Consider the following 17,795-nt stretch of genomic DNA (forward strand, 5'->3'; position numbering starts at 1 on the left):
CACCCAACAAATCAGAGCCCGGCCCTGGAGGCAGCTCTCACAGGTGTCCTGGTGTGCTGCTGCTGGGCCACCAGGGCCCTGGGCCCGGTGCTATCAGGGTGTGCTGCTGGGGACGCCAGCCTCGATGGGTGAGGAGAAAGCTGACCTGGAACACTGTCTCAAAGGAGTTTGTGTGTGCGTGAGGAAGGGCAGAGTGGGCAGGTGGGGCAAAGCCAGGGAACGGGGAGAGGAGACGCTATGGGAGTCCGAGTGAGCAAACTGCGAGGAAGTCACTTTGCAGTGGGAACAGCAGAGAATCTGAGACTAGGCAGGAAGATGAAACCCTGCTCTTCCTGTTACTCCCAGCTTGACGCTTTCCTGGAACCAGGGAAGCCTGCACATATGGCCCAGTCTCTTCTCACCCCCAAATGTGGATTTACTTCATGAATACCAGCTCAGAGTGTTTTTCCACATTCATTGACCCTGTGCCCTTGGTGTTCCCCAGTGGCACTATAAATAAAACTTTATTAACTGTGACGAGGAAGGTCTGCCTGAATTGCATATTAATTGTGCCTATGAAAAAACTCAATTAACTGGAATCCAGCTATAGCAGTCCTTAATTAACTGCCTCCCCTCCCTTAATCTTGTTAATTAGCAGAGAGAAAAATGATAACAGACGGGAGGAACTTATTAGAGACCTCTACCACCCCCATTTTCCCCGAGTGTGCGTTACAACAGCATGGGTCTGGCCACATTTTCTGTATTTCGAATCAAGAAGTCACGTGCTTGTGACCTCTGACTCCACCACGTGGCCCTCAGGATAGCTGAAAAAAACTTGTGCCACATTGTCCCCCCCCCGCCCCCGCCCCCGCCTCTTTGGGGCTCTTGAAAGCTGCAGATAGCACACTGCTCTGCAGAGATGTTCCTAGGCAAAGGGACATTCCTTCACAGCCACAGAGCCATCACTGCCCTCAAGAAACCCAGCGGCGATGTGGCACTATTGCTGATGTGCAGCCCCCACACCAACTCCTCCTGCTGGGCACAGGGCGCCCTGTCCAGCTCTGGGTCTGGCCTGGGGCCATCACGCCCAAACAGCTGGAAGGGAGGCACAGGTCCCTCGCAGGGGGCTGCCAGCGGATCGCTTATCGGCTTCACGGAGGAGAAGGGCCACGGGGGAGGCTGGAGGCTGGACTTCCAGGCCTCCTGTGACACGCTGGCACGAGGGCACTGAGGTCAGCCCACATGCGCCACCTTCGCCCTGGCAACCCTGCTGCGCCCTCTCGCCCCGCACAGCCCTGCTCTGCTTTGTGAAGGTGCTAGTCCAGTCTGCTGGGCTGCCGGCTTCCTTCGAGGGGTCTCCCCCTCGTGGTGACCTCGCCTGGCCTATGCATTCGCTTGCTACTTCTGGTTTTTGCTACTATGAATAAAGCTGCTGGGAGCACCACGCTGAGGTCTCCCGGGTGAGTGTCACCCACGTGCGGGAGGGCAGCACCACGGGTGAGTGTCCTGCAGTGGCAAGGGACCCGATGGGGGCTGAAGCGCACCCCGCTACTGGCTGGCAGTGCCGGGCCTGCCTTCATGTGTGCTGGACGCTCACGCTTCTTCAGTGAAGTGTCTCTCGGCCCTGTGGCCACTTTTCTTGGCACGTGTTTGTTTCCAGATTCAGTTTGGGGAGTTCTCGTATGTTCTCAGGGTACGTTTTCTATCAGACACACGATTGGCACACACTTTCCTTGTCTGTGAACTCTGCTCATTCTCCTGATGTTTTCACAGTAGACATTTTCCTTTTGATGATGACCAATTTATTAATTTGTTCCCTAAGGACTGTTCTTTGAGTCTCATGAGAAATCTTTGCTTAATCAGGCGTCATGGCAGTTTCTTCTATTTTCTCCTAGAAACTTTATAGTTGTAACTTTAACATTTCATCTGTGATCCATCTGGAATTAATTTGTGTGCAATCCAAGGTATGGGCTCTAGTTCATTTTTCTTGCACATGGATACATTATTGTCATGGTACCACATAGTTGACCTGCCCCACATAGTTGAAAAGATTATCTTTTCTGCCCTGAATTGTCTTTGCTTCTTTGTTGAAAATCTATTGTCCATGTGGATAACTGGTTTCTTTTTTCTCTTTCTTTCTTTTTTTTTGAGATGGTGTCTTGCTATGTTGCTCAGGTTGGTCTCAAACTCCAGGACTAAAGTGATCCTCTTAATTCAGTCCCTCCCAGGAGCTGGGACTACAGGTGAGTGCCACTGCTTCCAGGTTGGGGTGGGCTTATTTATTGACTTCCTTCTGTCCTATTATCTATTCGTCTAGGTGCTCTGCATTACCATATGGATTTTAGAATCTGTACTCATATTAATGGACTAGGTTTTTATTTACTTGGTCTTCCTTGATTCCTCTTAACAATCGTCTGTGAGTTTTAGTGTATAGATCTTGCATATCTTTTGTGAAACTTTATCCCTAAGTTATTTCATATTTTCATGCTACCGTAAACGTCTATTTTAAATTCAACTTCTTATTGTTCATTACTAGTAAATATAAATAAACTGGTATTTGTAAATAGATCTTTGAACTGGCAAACATACTAAACCTACTTATTAGTTGTAGTGTCTTTTAAAAATAGATTTGAACACATTTTCTGCATAGATCATGTTCTTGGAAAATAAAGGTAGTCCTACGTCTTCTTTTCCAATCTGGATGTTGCTTCCTCTTGCCTCATTGTACCACTGAGAACTCCCAGTGCAACAGCTGGGCACGGGGGCCACGCTGATAATGAGGTCAGCCTGGGCTTTTCAGCGAGACCTGTCTTAAAATAAAAATAAAAACGGTTGGGGATGTGGCTCAGTAGTGAACTCCCCTGGGTGCCAAAAAAATGCAGAACAGAACAGAACAAGCAGTGCAATGCTGCAGGCTGGTGGTGAGGGCAGGCCCTGGGCTGGCTCCTGGGCCATGGAAGCCACAGCTATAGCTCCTTGAGGTGCTGTCAGGAGGGTCCCCCACCGCGGGGTTTCTTCTGTGCTGCTCTAAGTTGGAGCTGGACCTCACGTTTGGCGGTGCGCTCTTTCCTCTCGTGAGCTGTCACCTTTGCCCTTCACTGGCCCACCCCGTCTTTCTTCTTGCCAACGCCGACTGTGGCTGGAGAGACGCTGCTGAAGGCAGCAGCGTCCTGAGAGCATCTGGCCTGCTGCTTGGTACCCAGGCAGTGCTGAGGGAATGGTGTGACGGGGTGCAGTGCCAGCCACACCTCCCCCTTCCTGTCTGGGAGAGTCCTCAGAGACAAATGGTCCTGCAGGTGTCCCTGTAGGAGAGTGCGACTTCTCCACGGATGTGTGCTGTTTAGTCTCTTCCTGTGGGAGTGCCGTGTGTCCGGCCATGAGTCTTGGTCTCTGTCAGTCCTTGAGTTCCAGGGCCAAGCTGCTGGCGCCCTCTCCCTTTCAGTGGCGGTCCCCATTTTAAAGCCTCTGGGTCCACCAGGGCTGCCACTGTCACTCCAGACATAGGGAATTTGTGTCTCCTGGTGTTTCCTTGGCAGGTGGTGGCTCATCAATCTTATTGATCTGTTTGAAGACGGGCTTTTGATGAACTGGTTTTCTAGGCTGCTTCTGTTTCCTTTCATGCTGATTTCCCCTCTGGTCTTGATTATTTTCTTCCTCCTCCTCCTTGAGATTTTGTCAGCTTTTTCTCTTACTGAGGTCTTAGGAGTGTGGCCATGAGTGTGGCCTTTCCTCTGCAGTGTGTGGGCAGTCCACACAGTGCTCAGCTGTACCCACTATGCTATGCTATGTTGGATTGTTAATCTCATCCAATAGAAAGCATTTAAAAAATTTCCCTTAAGATTTGTTTCTCTGAAAAATGTTAAAATTTTTCTTGATTTTGTATCTTCATATAAAAGGTATATGTGTTTAAACATTTCGATTACTTGTCCATGATCTTAGTCACACTTCACATGTAATAACAGAGTACCACTTCACTGTGTCACTGATGTGCATCATGCTCACGAATTCCGTGTCGTCCACTTAAAGCCCGCCTTACGCCTCATATCCCGTCGCCTACCATCTGGTCTGGTGGCCTTCCCTCTTCCGAGGCTGCGCTTAGCTCAGAGTGCCGTGTCTGACTGGGTGGAGCTCCGTGGCTTGTCCCGTGTGGCTGCTGTGTAGCACGTGGCTCAGTGAAGGCCAGCAGTGGACAGTGCTGTTCGCGTCCTCTCTCCTTGCTGACTTCTCTTCTACTTGTTCCTTCTATTGCTGAGGTAAGAGTACTGAACTCTGACTGGGTCATGAATTTATTGTTTCCGGCAGACCTGCCATGACTTAGGTATTCAGGGACTCTCGATACTGTAGAACACACGCTGCGCTCCCCAGGGACGGGCTCCTTTCTGTCCTGATATGCCCTCAGCTGTCACAGGGCACTGCAGCCCTCCTGTGCCTCGTGGTAGCAGGGCAGACCTGTCCCACCCCTTACATCTCTTTACTTAGCTGCTGTTTGAAAGTGCACTTTCTGTGGGCAACGTCCAGCTTGTCCTTGCTGTTCATCCCACCTGACACCCTCCTCCTTTCAGTGGCAGTCCTGAGACTTCTTCACGCCAGCCTCTTACCTCTTCTCTGGGTCTTGCTCTTTGCCCGTTCCCTCCTTCTCTGGTATGAGTCTGCACATGCATGATTTCAAGCACTTCCCTTTGCTGCTAGCTGGTTCTTCCTCAGCTGTAGTAGGAGCAAGGGTCATGGCTGCATCTGGCTCTTTGTGAAGTGGCCCTGGAGATCACACTCAGCATCCTGCACATGAGCAAGTGCTGTTCCACTAAGCTGCCCGCAGCCCTGGGCCACATTCCTAACTCGGAATTCACCTCCAGGTGACATTAACCACCAAGCAAAAGAACAAACCATAAAAGTTGAAAGACAGGACCTCTTTGGCCTCTCTCCTCCTGACCCTTCTGCTGCCCCAAGTTATAAACTGCACAGCGCCCCATTGTTACTGTAGTTCAGCCAGTCATCTCTCAGAGACCCAAGTGCTTAGAAAGCAATCACTACCCATCCACACACACTCTCCGGTGCCTCTCATTCCTTTCTGGAGAGCCTCGCTGTCCTTCAGGCTAAAGGGCTCTGTCCAACATGGTAGTAGTGTGTGTCTTTGGTGACGATTTTGTTCAGTGTGTATATGTTTTATTTTTAAAGTCTATTTTTGTGGGGGAGGGAGTATTGGGTGCTCCCCCACTGAGCTACACCCTCGGCCTACCTAAGTTGCTGAGGCTGGCTTTGAACCTGTGCTTCTCCTGCCTCAGCCTCCCGAGTCACTGAGATGGCAGGTATGCACCACTGCACCCTGTTAAAAGTGTTTTTCTCTATCTTGAGAGATACTTTGACTGGTACAGTATTGTAGGTTGACAGTTCTTTTCAGTGCTTCAAAGATGTTGCTCCACTGCAGGCTTTTTCCACTGATTCTGGTAGAAATTTGCTGTTATCCTTACCTTTGCCTGCTTCCCCCCCATTTTTTTGTACTGGCTGCTTTTTGGATTTTCAAATTTAATACTGTCTATGAAGTGCACTGAAGTAGTTTTCTTCACGTTTCTTGTGCCCAGGGCTCACTGAGCTTCCTGGACCTATGGGCTTATAGATTTCCTCAAGTTTGAAAAGTTCAGCCAGCCTGCCTGCCTGCCTCCCTCTCTCTTCTGGGATTGGGCTGGGCTGCTGCTCGGCCTACCATCAGACACTGGCACCACGTCACATCTCTTGTGGTTTCCACATGGCCCGATGACGTGCCTTGGATTCAAATCTCTTCTCACCATGCTTCTGCTTGGATGTTTTCCACTGCTATTTTCTCCTGCAACGTGCCATCCTTTGTTGACCCCGCTGGGCCTGTCCCTCATGTCACAGACTGCCATTTCCATGTCTACAGTGAGTTGGGTGCTCTCTATAGCTCTTTGAGTTGCCTTTTCAACACGTGCAACAGATGCACAACGACATCTGGAAGTCCTAGCCTGCCAAGCCTAACGTTGGCAGCTGGGGACACGGTGGCGCATTGGCTTCCTGTTCCTCATTATGGACCTGCTTCTTGACTCCCCCTCTCTGGCAACGAGACACGGAGCAGAGAGTAACCTTGGAAGATACTCTGGGATAGGATTCCTTGCGGAACTCAGGGCTTGGAAGAGGCTCTCCCTGTCCTGGGCCACGCTGTGTCAGATCAGTGCCCCCATGATACATGCTGCCCTGTTGGCCAAAGGGCGCAGGGTTCTGCTCTACCCTGTTCCTCTTCCTCAGGTCTTCCCCTTTGCTTCTTCCCAACCCACTTCCCAAGGACCTAGGCACTCGCCACCCACAGCATGAGTCCTCCAAGAGGCCAGAGCAAGATGGTGGACGGCAGTGCTCAGATACCAGCTGGGCCCAGTCTGCAGGGGCCTGACCTTTCTCAGACTCCCAGAGTATGCTGGGGGGCTGGCTGGCTCCAGTACAAGGGATGCTCAGAACACTGGGGACTGACAGCCTCCTTGACCTCACGTGTCACCAACTCATGTGACAGCAAACTCAAGTCACTCAGGGACTTCTGAGCTCAGCAGGGGCCACATGTCAGGAGAGCTGAGTAGGCCAGCTATATAGCCTGCTAGAGGTGAGGAGGGGAGACACAACTGCTGAAACCCACATGGAATTTTAACTCTGGGGGTTTTGGTCAGGGAAGTTACCAAGAGGAAGGATGAGGCTCAGTTTCAACCAGAAACATTCTAAAATGCCCCTCAGGGGGTGGCCACTATTAAATAAGCAGGTGCAACAGAGGGTGAAGACATCGGTGTACGAGCTGGGCACTGGCACCTGCGGATCTGCAAGAGGAGGCAGGGAGGGCGTTTGTGGCTGGGCTGTGGGCAGCATGGTGTGCAGGCTAACTCCTTCACCACAGCCTGTGCTGATGGTGAGCTCTGCCTGCCAGCCCTGCAGGCCATGGGGAACAAGAGGCAGTTTCAGACTCCATTCGCTGCATGCTGCGACAGCACAGTCAGCTGCAAACTCGGACAACATAACTGAGTGCAGTTACCGCAGGCCACCTGTCTTCAGACACAGACACTCCCCAAACGACAAAGACGTAGCCTACTTCTTGGCACTAAAAGGTACTAGAGACTGACAATTATGAAAATCACATCTGGCCTAAGTGTGTGCAGCAGCACTGCAGGGCAGGGGGTGGGGTGAGCTTGGTGAGCTCAGCTACACACTCGCTGTGCTGGGGGACTTCTCTGCCCCGCCCCCTCCCTGGGCATTCCTTCATGGCGGGCTCTTTGCTTCATGTCACCAGCAGCCTTCCCATGTGGTACCATGGCCAGGTACCAAGTAATGGTGCCAATAAACTTCTAAAAGTGCCAGCACAAATGACAAAGATAATGGGGTAGAAAAGAAATAGCTTCAATACAACCTCCTGAAAGCCCTTTGTTTACATGACTCAGCTCTTTTGTGAATCTGAAAGAAGGGTCAAGGGGAATGATCAAAAAGAACAGCTTCCTTGGCCATAAACTAAGCTTTCCTTTTAGCAAGAGTAAATTTTAGTGTACGAGTCAAGCTGGACAGACACGAGATTCGTATGTCGTTCCCTAAAGGTCCCTGTTGGCGATCACTTGTAAAGTAGCTCCCCATGTCATGGCCATGGCGGCTGAAACCCCGCTGCAGGAGGCAGGCAGCATGAGGGTCACAGCCAGGACCCAGGTCCAGGGTGACTCAGTGGGAGAGAAGGGCCTGCTGGAGCAAGTGAAGTGATGGGTTCAAGTTCAGTGCCTGGTCAATCTCTTAAAAATGGGAAGTTAGTGTAAGGAATGTGAAGGTAAACATTTTGCTGAAATATACCTATTTATTACGTAAATATTCACTATTCTGGTCATGATAGAGCAAACACAAGCATTTGCTGGTGAGAGCCAGGTGCACAGCATGGGGCCCCGCAAGAGTCAGGGTGGAACAGTGGTAAGGTCCGCCCGGATGAGCAGCTCGAGTATCAGGGGATCAGAAGGCCAGGGCCTTGCAGGATGCAGTGCCGCAGCACCAAGACAGCAGACTAGAGTCCGGGGGAGGTGTGTGTGCATGGTGGGGAGGGCAGGTTAGAAAATGAGAGACCCTACAGCTGCCGGAGAGGCAACAGGCTGCTTCGATTCAGGCAGCATGATGGTCCACACAGAAGTCAAGAGACTCCACTGGGAAACAATTAGAACTACCAAGAGTCTGACAGAGTCTCTGTGTAAGATCAATAAAGAAACACTGGTAAAGGTCCTGCACCCAGGCCCAAGCGGAGAAATGCAGTGAAGGCAGCATGCACAGCAGAAGCAGGGGTTTCTGTCCACCTGGAAAGCCCCTTAGCACAGCCTCAGCAGGGGTCAGCTGAGTTTGGGTCTCCAGACACTAACGTGGTATGTGAGCACACGTGGTATGGGGAGGTCAGGGTCAGGTGCACATCTGCATGAGAGGAGGGGCTGAGCAGGTGCCAGGGGGTCCACAGGGAGCAAGGAGGGGAACTGAGGAGGAGTGAGGGGACACACAGGGTCACAGGGTCCTCTACTCTCTTCTGCTCTGCCTCACAGGAAAGACAAGGGTCTTCAGGCTTTGCGGCCACAACCTCTGCACCCACCTGAGCTGTGGCTTCTGTTCTCCCTCTTCCCACCTGTGTGGAGAGCTCCAGACCCAGCCTCGGGGCCAAGCCCAGCCCCTGACCTTGGGGCCTCTCCTGTGAGCACCCCTCATTCATGACCACACCACAAGTGTCCCCTCGCTCCATGGGGCCGATGCAGGATGATTTCAGCTCAAAGTCCTGCTGCAGGTGCCCACACAGAGGTCACGAGCTCCAGCTGCGAACACAGACCAGGTCCCTTAACTAGACACGGTTGGGACTACTGCTTCAAACACAAGCTAGCAGCAAAGCCAACCGCCCTTGCCTGCCCCTCTCCTAGCTCCCGAGCCCCTTGAGTCAGCCACCCACGGCACTGGTTCCACTTCTTCCGCAGGTTCCCTGCCAAGCAGGTTCCAATCCCAAATAAAACCCCGAGTTGCCTGGAAGGCAGAAGGCCACCACGGTGTCTGCTTCCCAGACGCCTCTGATCCCCCACACCCTGCAGAGGGTCCCTCCTATGCCCAGCATAGTTCACTCTGGAACCTCCTGCCTGCTAAGACCCCGCCCACCTTTCTCCACTCCATGACTGTGCTTCTTGGCTCCCCAGGACAGCAGCTCAGCCTCTGAGCCTGCCCTTCATTATCCCCTCCAGGGTCTCACCGCTACCACCACTAGGTGGTAGAAACCCCAGATCCGACCCCCACCAGCCTCCTTCCTAGACCAGCAGGTGTGTGGTGTCTGAATGAGATGCTGCCTCCGTCACACTGGCTCAAGCCTCAACAGCTGCCCCCAAGGCCACCTGGCCTTCCTGCCCACAGGACCTGTACTCTCCTTGGGGCATAGCTTCCTCCCTCTTTATTTCTATTCTGCAATTTTATACTGAGACCAGACAATTCTTATAAACCAGGGCTTAGTTGACAGCTTTTTGTTCTAAAATTTTTAATCCCCGCAGCCTGCTAACACAGCAGAACCTGTCACCCAGATGTAGGGCTTCCTCCTGTCTCCAGCCTGTCACCAACAGGTTTCTTACCCCTCATAGTCTGCTGGGCTCTCCCACCAACCTCTTGCTGGAACTGACTCTCCATCTTCCGCCCTCTGCCTCCCCACACCACGCCGGGATCTACCCCCACAAGACCTTCCTGTGTTGAAATTGGCACGTGTGCAGCCCCACCAGTAGGATCGCTCAGCCCTCCTCCTTCTGAAACCTCCCGGGTGATGTGGCATTATCCCCACAGGACAGCCTGTGGGACAGTGGACCTCTGCGTCAGCTGCAGACTGGCATGGAGTTAGGAGTTGGGGCCCTGTCCAGGTCTCTGTGGGGAGAGCAAGAGACTGCCAGGCCAGCAGGGGTCAGGAGCAGGGACACTGTGAAGAGAGCAGAGCCAGGCAGTCGACTGGGACCTCGGCCAGGACTGCACTGAGAGCTGGGGTGGCACTGGGGCCTAGGCTGGTGCTCGTGTTGGAGTGGAAGAGAAAAAAGCCCTGGTGGGAGAGGCTGCCACAGCCTGGGGAGGTGGCCCCAGCTTCTATCAGGAGCACAGAGGGTGGCCGTGAGGACGGAAGGGGCAGGGGACAAAGTGCAGGTGGTAAGAGAAGCAAGACAGGCAGCTGATGGTGGGGGTGACAGACCAGGCTGGGTTAGTCGTCCAGAGGCAGCTGCTGGGTGCCACACGGGGCAGGACGTGGGACAGGAGATGCAGCAGGAGAGCCAGCTCCAGCCCAGGCTCAGTGGCCACTGTCATTTGGGTGGGTGGCCCAGGGTCAACATGCTATGCCCTGTTTCCCTGCCCTCCAAAGGACAGACAGAGGTCACTCACACTGTCCACGGCGAGGATCTTGGCCCAGATGAAGACGAGCAGTGGCCGCAGCTCTCGGGCTGAGCTCTGAAGCAGCTTCAGCACGTATGGGAAGATGCCCACCGACAGGGCCTGGGGGGGGAGGACAGTCAGTGCTCCCGCCTGACCCCATAAGCTACAGCCCCGGGGACTACACCTCAGCACACGGGAACGAAGGGCCTCCCTCAAAGTAAGCTGGGGGCTTCCTGCAGCTGGACCCGTCTCTGATTTTATTCCTGGAAAGTGTCAGTACTTCTGGCCTTGACCGGAACTGACCTAGAGACAGTTGTCCTCAGGGAGCAACGTGCTGGAAGAATGGGCGCTGAGTTATTCTTCCTACTGTTAGGCTTCCTCTCTCCTCCTCAATGGCAGCCGACTAATGAGCACTGTGCTGGCAGTACCTAATTAAGGAAAACCCTGAAGTGGACCTCAGCAGGCAGCCTGGCATGCCCACGCCAGCGCCGTGGCTCCCTCTGCCCGCATGCTGCCTTCCTAGCGCCGAGGCAGGCCGGAGCCACACTGCACTGTGCGTACCTGGTGTGCACCCTCAAGGCAGACAGTCACTCTCTGACAACATGCAGCACCCAGTTCTGTTGTGTTTGGTTTTGCAGTGCTGGGGATCCACCCCAGAGCCTGTGCACACTAGGCAAGTGCTCTACCACTGAGCTACGTCCCCAGGTCAGTTCAATTTCTAATTGTTCCCTGAATATAAATTTTTAAACTTCAACTTTTGAACTTTTATTTGCAAACAGAACCAAATAAGATCTATATACTTACTGCAATTATCTTATGGGTCACTGTCCCTTTTGTTTTTGGGTACTGGGGAACTCAGGGTCACTCTACTACTGAGCTATATCCCCAGCCCTTTTAATTTTGAGACAGGGCCTGAATTTCCCAGGCTCCTCTTGAACTTGTGATCCTCCTGCCTCAGCCTGTGAATCACAGGGATTATAGGCATGTGTCACTGTGCCCAACTTCACTGATAGGTCTCTTGAATCTTCCTTTTTAAAATTTTCTCTTTTTAGATACACACATTGAATCTCTTTTAATGTAAAGATCTCCCCCAATCTTCCTTTTATTTTCCTTGTGATATATTTGTTGTAGGGAAAAAAAACAAAACCAGATCATTCTTGAGTCTATTTCTGCCAATCTTCTCTGCTTTAAATGGCCATTTCTGCTGTGCTATAGAATGAGTAACCAGAAAAGCACTTCAGAACTGTGCCTAAAATAATAGTTAAAAAAGACGGCAATGAGCATTCAAAGACTTCCCGAGAGAGAACGTGCGCGGGCCTGTGGCTCCCTGCCTCTTGGCAATGGTGGGCGGGCCTCGTGAAAAGCGCCCGCCAGCAGCACGTCCTCTCTCGGCACTGAGTCTGACGTCAGATGGGAACAAGGGCAAGGCAGAAACAAAAGACCCAACATCATGCCTGCTGAGTGTGTGCGGGAACGGTAGGCGGTCTCTAAGGCCTCTGGATTTCCTGGACATCCGCAGAGGACATGCTCCCTAGACCACATGCCGGGGCACCTTCTGGATCACTGGCTAAGTTCTGACTGCCATGTGGAAGCTGATCTCCACCCTCCCCGGCCCTGGGCCCACGGAAGAAGTCGGCACGCACCAGGCTCACTGCCCAGGGACCTAAGTCCAAAAATCTTCCCAGCAAGTCCAAGGCTCTGAGCCGGTGCACTTGGCTTAGCAGCACCTGGAAGACAAGAACAAGAGGGTGTCAGAGCGGGACAGTGCCAAGGCTCCTGGAAGCCTCCCTGGCTGCCGGCTCTGCACAGGGGCCTGAGGCCTTTCCATCTGTCTGTCTGCTCCTTCTGCCCTCTGCAGTTCACTTTCTTGGACAGATTAAGGAAACAGTCTTTATCTCTGCCTCACAGATTAAATATGCTCACTGTAGAAAAGAGCAGAACAAACGCTCCACTTGCACTTGGAAAGGTGACTCAGTGGTGGCACTCTGGTTTATCAGCTGCTGGCCATCGTCTTAGACCCCATGTGTCCCAGACTGGTTCTAAACCAGACGACAGGTTCCTGTACTCCTGCCTCCTCCTTAAACTGAACACACCGTGGTGATGGTCTCCAGCGCTGGCCGTGACTTGCCACACCATTCCCAAAGGGAGCACAGTGTTTCATTTAACCAACAGACGTGAGTTTTAAAGAATGACTTCCCCGCTGCTAGATATTTAAATGATCACAAGATGTTGCTGTTATAAGCGAGGCTGAGACGAATATCCCAACAGGCACAACTCTGCACACCCTCAGGAGCTGCTCCCCTAGGCTCCACTGGAGAAGCAGAATGACAGGGTCAAAGCTTCTGCGCTGACGTTACCGAGCCGCCTGCTGGGGGCCATCCTTGCTCTGTACCGGTGGCACCAGCAGCACCAGCTCAGGGGCTGTGGCCTTGGGAAGGCACATGCCGACTTATGACACTAGGACAATACAATACCCACCCACGAAGACCTTGTGAAACTAAGTGACCAAAGCCAGGACTAACCCAAATCACGTTTTTATTATTATTATCACTCTTAAACCATACGGTAGGTGAAAGTGTCCTCTTAAGCTGAAGTTTTTCACAACTAGTAAAATTACTTCTTTTCATAGGTTATTTCTCAAGTAAAGCAATCATGTGTATCTTTAGTTTTCTACTTAAATGTTTGACTTTTTCTTTTTAATTATTTTTAAGTTGTAGATGGACACCATGCCTTTATTTGTTTACTTTTATTGGTGCTGAGGATCAAACCCAGTGCCTCACACATGCTAGGCAAGTGCACTACCACCACAGGGTTCCGGGAAGAGACTGGGAAAGATTAAGGCACCTGGGGAAGGGAGGTGGCCAGTCTGAGTTGGGTAGCCACAGGGAGGGAGGGGCTGCACCACTGGACGGGTCCTCATCATTGCGCAGTCTCTCCTAGGACCAGCTGCCTGAGCTGCTGATTGCCAGCCTGTGTCCCGCCAGCAGCGGAGTCTGAAGTCCTTGGGCAGCACAGGGTTTTGTGCTGCCATTGTGTATACTTATTTGAAAATAAACATCAATGAAGAAGTGTTGGGAAAAATGGCAATTTTTTTTTTCAAACGTTATATCTTTTCTTTCTTCTGTTGATTTGTATATTTAAGAAAAATAAAGCCAAACATAAACACAAATTATTTACAAAATATAGACTGGCCAGAAGTGGTTGTGTATGTCTGTAATCCCAGTGACTCAGGAGGCTGAGACAAGAGGATCCCAAGTTCAAAGCTATCCTCAGCAACTTAGTGAGACCCTAAGCAACTTAGTGGACCCTGTCTCACAATAAAAAATAAAAAGGGGCTGGGGATAGGGCTCAGTGGTTAAGTGCCCCTGGGTTTAACCCCCAGTACAAAAAATAAAATAAAATAAAATATCAACCAAAAACCCAATTCCTGTTTCAGGCTACCCTAGGAAGCATGGAAATCATAGAGATAAGTGACAGTGAACAGAAGGAGTTGCTGGGGCTTCTTCTCATTCATGGCAAGCAGACTGAGGACCAAGAGTGGCTACCTGAACACCAGATAAAGCAGAGCTTGCTAAGGCACCTGGCTCCATGGCCAGGTGAACAGAGACAGCGCTCCGGTTCGGTTCTGACCTGGATCTGCAGGCGTGTGCCAGGGACCTCTGGGGGTCAGCGCTGCTGTGGGGCACTGCACGTCAATGCACAGGGCATGTGAGCACATGTATGTGCAGGGCGTGTGTAACAACAGCACCCTAGGCTGCTTTCTGCTGACACCTAATAACCCTGTTCTCTCAGACCCAATGTTTATTTGAAAATAAAATGGTACATTGAGAACAGAGTTCTTGTGAAATGCTCACACTGATTTTCAAGATCTATGTAAAAGTACCAAACTGTTACCCTATGAAATCATTCTGTCCTCTCTTTTCTGCAATATTGACCTCTGCGCTTCCACCTGGGCTATCTGTGCTCACCTGCCACCTGAGGAGGAGGCAGGTAGGAATGGCAAGCCCCAGGCAGGTCACACAGAGCTGTAAGGCCCAGCACACCAGGAAGTCGCAAGGCTGTGGGATTCCAGAGCTCCTCGCAAGATGACTGTGGTCAGCAGATGTGGTCAGCAATGACGAGGGGACAAAACAGCCATTAAGAACAAGCAATGCTTTCCTCTCCATCTCAGCTGACCTGCTGTTTGAAAGGCACAGAAGGGACACAGTCTGGCTGGAAGGGTAGTATTTCCATGTTGACCGGTTTATCTGCAGAGCTGGGCCTTTGAAACCTCTCACTGGACCCCAGATGCCTATTAGTTGATGCCTCTGAGGTTGTAGGTGGAAAAAATTTGCTCTGGCTTATGAGAAAAGTAGCAGGGATCTGGAAAACCCATAAGTCTGTATTAGAGAGCTTTTCCCCCTAGTTAAGAATGCCCGGCTTGCCAAGCCACTGGAGGAAAATTTATAGATGACAGGGTCGGGTTCTGGCAATAATAAAGGGGAAGTAACCGGATGAGTGAGAGAGGCTGGCCTCGGGTGCTCCATGCCTTCTTTCTCGCTTCCTCCTTAGTTAAGGTTTACCATCCATCTGGGCTGGCAGGGCTTGGGGGACAGGTTTCCCCAGGGATGAAGAACCCGCTGCTGGGTGTGCCCAAAAGATCACACGGAGATGCCATTTCCCCTTTCTTGGCATCCGAGTTGGCTCCAGAGCCCTCTCCCTGAGGGACATGGATTGTAAATGGAACATTAAGAAAAAAGTCAATAGAAGGCCATTTACAAAAGGATTATCTGCCAGGTCCAAAAAACTGGATTCAATATGCTTGGCACAGAGCCCCTGCTCTGGGGACGGCCACCATCACTCCACTGCACTGTGGGATAAGATGAGGGCCCCTGGGGAGCAGCACAGCCAACAAGGGCCACCCACTGCCCACCTGGCACCTACACTGGCCACTTCCTGGGCCCAGTCAGCAAGGACACTGGCCTCTGCTGGATGTCCAGCTTTGTTTTGTTGTTGTTCCTGGTGCATTTTTGTTTTGTTTTGAAAATTTGTCTCATTATTTGTTTATAGGTCACCTTGCAGTCCCAGGATGGTCTTAAACTAATCTTAAAAGCACACAAGAGGAACAATAATTATTTTTACTTTCTTTTTATAATGTCAGGGAAAAAAAGCAGCGATAATATACAAAATGCACCAAAAATATCAAGTGAAATATGGCACACAGTTCCTTTGTTGCCCACTGGTTAGTAACGCCAGCAGGAACAGACAATTGTTACATTTTACAACATTTACATATGACTCCTCCAACTCTCTTTTACTGGCTGGCACTCTTGGGGCAAAGTCCTAGACAAGAAGAAATCTCATTCTGTGCCAGGTGAATAATCTCTCAAGCCTGCAAAGCTGGCTGGCGCAGGGCAGAGCAGACTCGAGAGGAGAAGGGAGTGCTGTCACATCGCAGAGCATGACAGATAAAGCTGTGCCTGTCTTACGTGACCTCGCAGAAGTGGAGCCACCAGGGAAGCTTTGGTCAGTGAAGACAGACGGTGCCATGGTTAGCAGCTTTAATAAGACAGGGAGGCAGATGTGCTTGCACAGGTAGTCCATGACACTCGTGTCCCCACTTGAGGGTGGCAACATGACCCGAGCCCTCCAGGGGGAGCAGTGTCCTCTCACTCTGAGGGACCTGGATTTACATGGACATGGGAAGAGACCTCCTTCCTGTCCTGTGCTGGCACAACCCCAGACAATCATCATAGTTTCCCCTCCCCCCAAATTATCATCATTAGACCTTGGTGTGTATGCTGACAGGCGCTCATACGACCAGTTCTGCATCCCTGAGCAAAACACCTTCTCCCACATCCATGAACACAGAAGCGCAGTGAGATCTTTCTAATGTCTCCACTCTGACGAATCCCAGTATTCCTATCCTGTCCTATCTTATAACCAAAAAATCAACTGGCTGGACACATAAAGCTCATCTCCCGGCTGGGCGTGGTGGTGCACACCTCTAATGCCAGCAACTTGGGAACAGCCAGGAGGATCTCAAGTTTGAGGTCAGCCTCAGCAACTTAGTGAGACTCTGACTCAGAATTAATAAAAAAGGCTGGGGATGCAGCTCAGTGGTAGAGCACCTCTGTTCCATCCCCAGCACTGCATTGCACTGCAGAACAAACAAAAGCCCTGACAGCATACACAGTGGCTCACGGTCTACTGTGAGTGTGACACAGGCCACCTAAGTGGCTGGCCTCTCTCTTATAGCAAACACTGATGAGTAACAGGCAAAGGAAGAGCCGACGGCTTCCAGGGCCGTGCTGCCCCGGCGCAGGAAGCCCACTGGGGCGCATCTGTAACCTGCCGGTGCGCCTCCACCTGCTCTCAGGGCTCACTCACACACCCGTCCTTCCACATGGGAGGAGGGTGCTCTGAGGTGAGGCAGCTCCCTGGCAGCAACACTTCATCAACTCCTGATGGCAAATGGGAGGGGGAGGGAGGCAACTCCATCTCAGATTTACATTTAACTGGGGGTGGGGAGGAAATTCAATGCCTTTACCAGGAAAGCCTGTTAGGAATAAATGTGCCATCAGCTCCCAGAACTTCTGATGGGATCTGTGTGATTTATGCACCACCTGCCTGGAGCGCAGCCACCACCGAGGCTCTCATGGCACATGCAGGCCACCGAGGGAAAGAGCCCCTGGGGGCTCTGGGTTTGGCTTGTTTCTGTGATCAGACACCTTGGCCAGTCGGCCCTGGGCTGAAGCGACTCACCTGTAAAACGATGGGCAGCTGCTCAGGGGGACTCCTGTTCTCCACGCCCATGGTGAGCCACACCTGGAACGCAGTCAGCTGCTCAGCGAAGAATGGGCTGTGCTGTGGGTTGAGCAGAGGAATGAATTAGGGACCTGGCCCATGGCCCCATCTGTACTCTGACAGGCCTACAAAGCACGAGCTCTGTGGCCCTGACCGCGCAGCGGAGGGAGGCGGCACGTGCACTTCAGCTCCAAAACAAGGCCAGGGCTGCAGGATTTGTGAACAGCCTGGATGAGGGCAAGAGGGAGGGCTGGGTGGGCAGGGTGGCCACGCCTGGGATCCAGGGACTGGCGGGCTGAGGCAGGAGGGTCTCAAGTGATGTGGACCAACACTGGCCTTTTTAAAAGTTGTACTTCCATACATACATTTAGAAAGTTGTATGTACCTTAAATGTAGAGCCTGATGGATTTTCACCAGGTGAACACACTCACGTAAGCAGCGGCACATGAACAACCCCTGAGGCCCCCAGCCCCTTGCTGGCAGCCGCCTTCCAGGGTAGCCGTGTCCTGCCTATTTCTGTGTGCTGAGAGGGGGAGCCCAGTAAGGTGAGGTCCAAGCCTGCCACCTTCTATCAGCACTGGGCTTGTAGGTGTAGCTCTGGTTTGTGCTGCAGGTGGAACACCTGTCTACAGATTCCAAAATCCACCTCT

General features: G+C 51.8%; 1 protein-coding gene across 3 annotated transcripts in view; it reads right to left on the reverse strand.

Moving 5' to 3' along the window:
• RPTOR (regulatory associated protein of MTOR complex 1) overlaps positions 1 to 17,795 on the reverse strand; it is a 346,921-nt gene that overhangs the window by 69,072 nt on the left and 260,054 nt on the right. For all 3 annotated transcript variants that reach the window (XM_079133423.1, XM_079133424.1, XM_079133425.1), the window contains 3 exons: positions 17,104 to 17,205; positions 12,003 to 12,086; positions 10,369 to 10,479 (listed from right to left, as the gene is read on the reverse strand). In XM_079133423.1, the coding sequence (XP_078989549.1) occupies positions 10,369 to 10,479; positions 12,003 to 12,086; positions 17,104 to 17,205 (297 nt within the window). The remainder of the gene's footprint in view (positions 1 to 10,368; positions 10,480 to 12,002; positions 12,087 to 17,103; positions 17,206 to 17,795) is intronic.

The sequence above is a fragment of the Sciurus vulgaris genome (assembly GCF_902686455.1).
Source record: "Sciurus vulgaris genome assembly, chromosome: 3".
NCBI classification, from domain to species: domain Eukaryota; kingdom Metazoa; phylum Chordata; class Mammalia; order Rodentia; family Sciuridae; genus Sciurus; species Sciurus vulgaris.